This window comes from Mercenaria mercenaria, chromosome 4 (assembly GCF_021730395.1).
Source record: "Mercenaria mercenaria strain notata chromosome 4, MADL_Memer_1, whole genome shotgun sequence".
NCBI classification, from domain to species: Eukaryota; Metazoa; Mollusca; class Bivalvia; order Venerida; family Veneridae; genus Mercenaria; species Mercenaria mercenaria.
In genome coordinates this window covers 25,932,717-25,940,570 of record NC_069364.1, presented here as the reverse complement: position 1 = coordinate 25,940,570, position 7,854 = coordinate 25,932,717, and the positions used below count along the sequence as shown (strand labels likewise).

General features: G+C 35.6%; 1 protein-coding gene across 3 annotated transcripts; it reads right to left on the bottom strand.

Annotated features, from left to right (window-relative positions):
• Positions 1–1,384: 1,384 nt before the first annotated feature.
• Positions 1,385–6,844, bottom strand: LOC123538319 (uncharacterized). Of its 3 annotated transcripts, XM_053540810.1 has the most exons (5): positions 6,760–6,844; positions 6,212–6,298; positions 5,910–5,995; positions 5,537–5,631; positions 1,385–5,267 (listed from the first exon to the last, which is right to left on the bottom strand). In XM_053540810.1, the coding sequence occupies exons 3-5, from the start codon at positions 5,962–5,964 to the stop codon at positions 4,650–4,652; spliced, it is 768 nt and encodes a 255-aa protein (XP_053396785.1). In that variant the 5' UTR covers positions 5,965–5,995; positions 6,212–6,298; positions 6,760–6,844; the 3' UTR covers positions 1,385–4,649. The 3 variants fall into 3 exon arrangements, with proteins under 3 accessions (XP_053396785.1, XP_045178258.2, XP_053396784.1); XM_045322323.2 differs by lacking the exon at positions 6,760–6,844 and having other exon boundaries at positions 6,212–6,646; XM_053540809.1 differs by lacking the exons at positions 6,212–6,298; positions 6,760–6,844 and having other exon boundaries at positions 5,910–6,162.
• Between the last annotated feature and the right edge of the window lie 1,010 nt (positions 6,845–7,854).

The window sequence follows — 7,854 nt, the reverse complement described above, 5'->3', positions numbered from 1 at the left end:
GTTAAGGACGAACCGCCTCTCATCAAAGGTCGACCTTGTCTAAACTCTATCGTGTTTGCAGGCTGTCCCTCCCAAGTTTCCTTTCGGTACCTCCAAAATGGAGCCCGTTTTGCCATCCTCCCACCAACTGGCTTCCTTCTTACGACGATAGTTTGACCATTATCCTTGGTTGTGAACCGCGCTGGTTCGATATTTTGAACTTGAAATGTAATCTTCTTGTTGCCTGGAATAACATTATTCAGCCTTAGTTGTTTCAGAACCCAGAGACTTCTGTTATTCACAGTATACCACTCACTATGATTCTGCCAACGCCCTATTTTCATGTTTCTCAGGAAGTCCTCAATTGTCATTTTCTTGTCACAGATATCATCCAGCACCTCCCCCAATAAGTTTTCCTTTGAAGGAGGAGAATCTATTATTTATGTTGTCTTGTGAAAAGCGTATCTCGTCTGGCAAAACCTGAACCTGCATTGTTAGAGAGCTTGCTGGCAAATATCTACTGCCTTAGAATGAAGTCTGTTTAAAGATTACTTTTTTTTCACCGAAAGCGAAAGAGGAAGTTTTATACCGTCAGTTGCGAGAAGTACTTTCTGTTTTATATATGCCGGGACAAATAAATAGTTAGATAGCTGGAAGAGTGGGATAAAGTAGCACACTTATAGATTAACTGAGATTTTTAACTCGAAGAAATTCGACCTGTATGAGACCTCCTTCAGAATTATCTATTTATAATAATCAAATATTTATGTCAATATCAAAAAGCGGAGTCCGAACATCATAGAAACGGCTGCTGAAGCTGATCACCACCGGAAAGATGGCATTTTCTTTCCACGTATTACAAAATGTTATGAAAATAGGGAGATCTGTAATTTCACTGTTTATCAATAATCCTTACAATCCTTTTTTAGAAGCGTAGAATGCAACGAAGCAAAATAATAGTAGTCTCGGTTAGACTGAGTCTGTTCATGGGGATGCATGGTACCGTTAAGCGAAACTCTATTCAATAATATAGAAAACCTGAGTGAACTCTATGATCCCAAAGTACCAGACCATTATAAAAACTCTATACAATTTGATCTTGAGAAAGCCGATTGCACAATAAAAAAAGTGTTATATGGTATATCAATATATATTTATGATCTAAGTGTAATATGCCTATTTCCATTCCCGAACTTCTCATGAACAGGCATTTTAAAGTAAGAGTAGGGTCGGGGTTACAGTTTAGCAAGAAATAGGTGTATTTAATCTGCTACTATTTTTAATGCTTACATTGGTAATTCTTCTGAGTGTCTCGGAAAAGATATCAGTTATTTATTTTATGCTTATTGGTGAAATACTGGAAAATAGCAGTGAGATATAAATCGATATCACTCACAGTTAGTCCAGTAAATCTAGCTGGAAAATGCACCTAACCTAGAACTAATTGCAAAAGTTTCATTTTCTACATATTATGGTAGGGAAATATTTATAGTTTCTTGTGTAAAAAATCTCCATCTCTCAGGTCAATGGAAAATGACATTTTGCGGGGCTTTATGAGAGTGTATGTCAGAAAATTGAAAATACGCTATAATAACACTAAATAGTAACTGTTACCAGTTTGATGGTGTTTTCTTGTTTATTTTGTGTCGGGGCGATTGCTTTTACATAAAACATTACCTGTAATCAGTAACTGGCACAGTTTTGTGTCACTCTGAGATATAATTTTGCATATTGTTGTATTTTAGGGGTAAAATTACCCCACCCACTTTCGAACAAATAGTTATATTTCGGAACAAAGTACAAAACTCGCATAAATTATAAAGACTTAGTATTTATCATGTCCAGAAAATACATTTAAACATTTCATACAATTGTTTTCAAATGAAATTAATTAGGTTTAATTTTATAAGTATCAAAACTGCATTGAAAACATTCTTCAATCAATAAAAATAAAGACAAATTGACAATTATACTTCTTACATTAATATTTTGAAAATAATCATTATTTTCTTACTTATGACAACAAATGTAATTCATTATTATTATGTGAGTTTATCTTTACTTTATTAGGACATAAAATAGTTGCACACATCATTTCAAGTATATGTTGCCATGGAAATGTAGTCACAATAAATCATGACATATAACAATTTGATGAAAGAAAATGATACACATTTACTTGAAGATAAACCTTACATCAAGTATTTAGAACTGTACCTAACTACCTGAAGTACATTTAAATATATATATATAGACATAATTTTCAATTTCAGAGCATTAAAAAATAGTAAATAGTCAAGTGCATAAATCATTAGAACTTTAAGTACTTCTTAAATGCAAAATGCATTTGTAACAAAATTAAAAAGCAGTTATCTTTGACGTCCGTCATATTTTGTATAATTTTACATCCAATTTCAACAGCTTTATCTGCATTCACCTTTTCATCTGCAGTGACCCCTGTTTCAATATTTCTAAATGATCCATCGGTCTTTTCAAACGGAGAGTGATCTCTGAGGAAGTTTAACAGCAACTTTGTATCGCTACCATCTCTTGCACGTCTGGAATGACCAATTTCTTTATGCTGGTCACTGGTCTGGTATTCTTGTCCTGTAAAGAGCTGCATTGCAGCATTCATCTCTGCAGTGGCAGGCATAGCCAATGACCATAGCACCCTCTGATGTTCAGATATCCCCCTACCTCTCGTCAATCCACCGTTGCTTTTTAGTGACCGCATTAGCACCTGCTCTATAACTAGATCAGTAGACAGGCCTGCCCAATATCTGTCGCTTCTTCTGACCGTGTGCTTTCCATCCATGAATTGGCGGAAGACATCGGGATGTTCTCTCTCGAGATTTATCATGTTTTGGAGATAGATATAGGCAGACTTTAGATACAAATAATGACCGGAAGCTGCAAAGTATGGCAGCATGCGTTTTGTTGCCTGGAGATGTCCAATCCAATCACTTACTCTCTCTGCTCGTATAAACTGCTGAAGGACAGAAACCATATCCATGTATTGCAGCCAAAGGCTTGCTGTGCGGTAACTTTTTAATTTTGTTTTCTCCAAATTTAGGACTTGTGACACTTCTTGGAGAAGTTCAGCGCTACAAACGTCACTGACGGAAACCTTGTTCTTTTCTAGATTTTCGTACATTTCCTTTAACTGCTTAAGCATCTCTGGCGCATCTTCAAGTTCCACACTAGACTCTTCTTTGGTAGAGGTTCTGTCTTCGTTTTCAGAGGTATTTGGTTCCTTCAGTGGCAATGGTACCTCAAGGGCATCTGAAAGCAGCTAAGTGTGCAGGGCGCTATCGACTAGAAAATGGCCTCGTATGGCTCTGTGAACAGCCTTACCTGCTAACATATGTCTTACCGCGTTTGGAGCATAAATCGTCTCAAGTACCTCTTTCAGTCCAGTGGATGACATGATGTGTCCTATGCTGGCCAGGAAACTCATCTCCGTATGAAAGCCTCCTAGTCGTAAAACTATGTTTTTCAACAGAGGATCACATCTGATGATAAATGTCGCCTTTTGGAATAATGGCTGATCAAATGTCAATACAGGAGTGACACCGTACTTCTTACACTGGTCATTTACAAAGTGGAGCGTTGAATTGATACAAGATAAATCACTTGGATTCATGTCTATCATGGGAAGTATTTTGATATTTGCTTTACCTGGATGAGCATGAGATTCTGTATAAAGCTGTATAAATCCTGACCAGTTTGGTCTAGATGTTTTCAAAGGCCAAATCAATTTGAAGAATGTGTCAAATGGATTCTGACTGCATACCAATGTATCTGAGATTTCAGTTCCAAATCCTATGTCCCGAAAAAAAATTCGTCGGACATACCATTATCTGGATCCTTGAAGTATTTGATATTAATGTTTGATATTCTAGATAAATCTGTAAGTGACATATCTGCTCTCGGAATTGGTAACTCAACATTTGATCCTGGTTACGAGTAAGCAACCATACCCATACCGTGGAATGTTCCATGGCCATCTTAGGTACATACATTGTGGTCTGCATTATCTGCAACGTATTGAAGAAACTGACCTGGAAAAAATCCTGCGACTACAGCATTTAATGACATAACGGCATTGGATTGGAAACGTTGCACCTAGGAATAGGAAGATGAAAATCCCATCTGGTAAAGTTCATCTACAAGAAATCTTGAAGAATATAAATGGTGAACCTGAACTGCTAGACCAAGTTGTAATGGTGCGATTAAGGACTTTGGTCTACAAGCTTGCATAATTGACTGGCCAATCGCTGCAAACTTTATCTCAGTGTCCTTTCCTGAAAACATTGACGACAGGAGAAAATCTTATGTGTCTGGTAGTAACTTTCTGTTCCTTTCTGCAGACTGGACAGTACCAACAGAAGGATAAAATGTTTTTGATGCATCTACAGCAGCAATATCGGACTTAATAAGTTTTGCAGCTGTTGAAATAATTTTACGTTTCTGTTCTGCCTCTGAGAGTCCAAAGTTTTCTTTTGTGAATTTGCTTAAGATATCAGATGCGGTATGTTTCATAATGATTTTATCTTCTTGGCCTTGCGTAGAAACAAATGTAATTGTATCACCAAAATGTTCAATAATTTTCTTTTTCATATATTTACTTGAGTAGGCTCTCTCTCCACAGGTCTGTTTCATGACTTGAACTAATTCTTTGACTGATAGTGCTGCCCCTTCATTGCTTTCGATATAGTTAATGACATCTTTAAATCCTTCCAGCAATTCTGTACACTGTGGTCTTCCTGGTGATTTCTTGCCTTTTTCATCTTTTGCAAACCTGTCAGGCACCTGCTTAAAAGTAGAAAGTTTACACTGCACACTTGATGGTAAATTGCTTCAGCAGCCTGCAAATCAAGGACTGATACCAACCTAGCATGAACCTCATTACCCCACGAGTCATTTCTTATATTACATAACTCTTTTATAGTTGCAATAAAATTAAATTGTTCGACACTGTGGACTTCACTACATGTTTTATTACATTTGTGAGTGCAGAAGAAACAATTAGATTTAAAATCGAAAGTTGTACAACTGGATCTTGTTGTCAAAGAGTCACATGCATATCCACTATTATCTGTCTTTACATTTCTCAAGTCTATAAAATCCCTTCTACAGTCTCTGTGAACTGAATCACCAGATTTCACGGTTATATTCGCATTTCTCTGTGCACTGGCTCTGTTGATGTTAATTGCTCCCTTTTCACGTATCACAACTGTGGGCGATCCATTCTTTAAAAGTTCGTCGCAGATAGGACAGCTTTTATCCTTAAAAAATGAAAATAGGTCTTACTTGGCTGATGCATTTTTCAGTAAAATTAATTCATATATTCCAGTATAAAGTTTAGCAACTTTAATATATAATTCATTAATAATAAAATAAAAGACGCTTGATTATGTGTATCATCCCATCATTTCTTATGCCCCAAGCATCTGTTTAATAAATCTCAATAACTTGGGTTACTATTATGAGTTTCTATTTCAAGTAGCGTATTTGATATTGTGTGATATACAACAAGACTTATGAATGTTTTTACATCTGATGATATGTCCATTGGTTCTGCCATTATGCTGGAGTAAGCATCACCTCCACAAATATCACCTGGATCAACATAGAACAACTGAACAAATCCTGAAATATAAAAATTCTGAGATGCGTTTCTTAATTTCCAGAGAAAAATGAACGCAAACATGACCCTATATCTGAATTCTATTACAAGCATACTGATGTAAAATGATTGTTATTGTCACAATATTGTCTTTTGTTTTCAATAATAACGACTAATGGTTCGATCTAAGATAAAAGATTTATTTAAGGTTTCGTATAAATACTGCAATAAAGAATAACATGAAATAGAAATATTTGAAAAGTGAAATCAAGCTTAATGTGATCTATTTAAGACCAATTACCAGATGATATAAATAGCAGGGTCCAAACAAACACTGTCAGTGAACTGGAATTCATTCACACACCATAGGTCTACATTGTAATCAAACTGTAAAATAAATAACGGAATCATATAAAAGTATTAAATCTATACAAACTGTTCTCCTAAATCTTGTACTTAGGTTGCATTTTTATGCATAGTAGATCTAGCATTCAAGCTCCACTTCATGGACATAAATTTTCCCAACATTTGTGTTTTAATATCATAGTTATAGTTTTGTCTAGTCTGAGCAGAATGAAGAGATATATCAAACTTAATCCATACCTTGAAAATATCTTCAGCAACATGAATGTACTTGTTTCCAACCACCAATCCATCCTGTAGGCACATACCATGAAACTAGAGTCTGAACTGAAAAAAAGACGTATACCGAGTTAGAATGATAGACATTTCAACGTGATCATAAAATATTATTTTGATCAAAAAGATTTAACAGAACTAAACAAAACTGTTTAAATTGACAAAAATGCTCTGGTTTCGATTTAAAAATAACGTTACAAAAAAATCGGGAAATTGGCGCATTCATGGTCCCTATCCGCTTCCGTAGAATAAAAAATTAAACAGTGGAGCAACTTACATTTTTAACACTTTTCGGAAAAACTGCTATATTTGAACTTTCTGGTGTATGTTTTTAGTCAGCAACTCAATAAAACTTTATTCCGGTAGGATTTAAGAGGCACATATTCAATTTTACCATCGTATCATTTGCCGGGAGCCGGCCAGCAAACACAATAAGAAATCGGGACAAAGTGAGCCAGATATCCTGCTACACACATGTCAGTTCTTTATAAATACCTCAGAAACACACTTACCTTTGTTCACATCTCGATAATTTTTTGGAAAATGGCAATTCAAACCAAAGGTTGCATCGAGTTTTTAAAAAATGGCGGCTGTAACTTGTTGACATGCACCCAATGACGTCACTAAGGTGTACAGTTAGCGCCGTTAAAAATTCCGAATTCTATGTAACAATGAAAATTTTTACATAAAGTTTAACGGCCCGTAGAGAAAATCCCTTAGCACATACGGACGGCGATTTTTTTTCTGGAAATAGCTGTAAGTATGTACTTTCGTGCAGCATCAAAAACCAAACTTTTGCAATTAGTTCCAACCTTTCTCTAGCTTTACTGGACTAAGTGCCGAACTTCTTTTTTTCCAGATAAATTATCTCCCTTGAAAAATATTCTTTAATTACCTCCCTTTGCTGCCTTTAAAATTACTGGATTATACTATAATACTCAAGCCATACACGAGTCATGAACTGCTAGACAATCCTATATAGAACAGGCTAGCTATATCATTAAATTTGCAAAAGAAATAATGTTACCTTCAAGGCTTTGTCAGCTTGGTTGCTAGGCCTTGCCATTCATGTAGCTACAGATATATGTGTGTTTCCTCTACTTTTTTTCCATTGGTTCAATATCGTGTGGTAGATATTACTGGCGACAGCACATTTAGCTGGTTGTTGTCTTAGTTAATTATCACAAGACATCAACTCAACCTTACTTAATATGCCAGCATTTCCGTCGAAGTAGATCTACTTTCCCACTCCAACTCCAAGCCCAGCCAGTTGCGTTCAAACTTCCATCCATTTTGTTATGCTATGCAGCTCCTAGATCAACATTTCCTAGTTATTTCTATTTAATCTATGATGATATTTAATTCTGCAGCTTGATTTTCCAAGGACTTACGCATATTCAACAGTTGTTTAGATTTTTCGTGTTGTTTTTTAATCTGACCTTCAGCCACAGGCACTTGGTTGCACTGATAGTATTTTTCTTATATTGGCCTGTACCTACTGTTTGTTGGTTTTAATACGTGCACCAGTGCTCCCTGTATTCAAAAACATTATTTACTGTAAGTGAATCCCTTTTACTAAAAAAGTTAAAATTTTAGGTTAGATATTA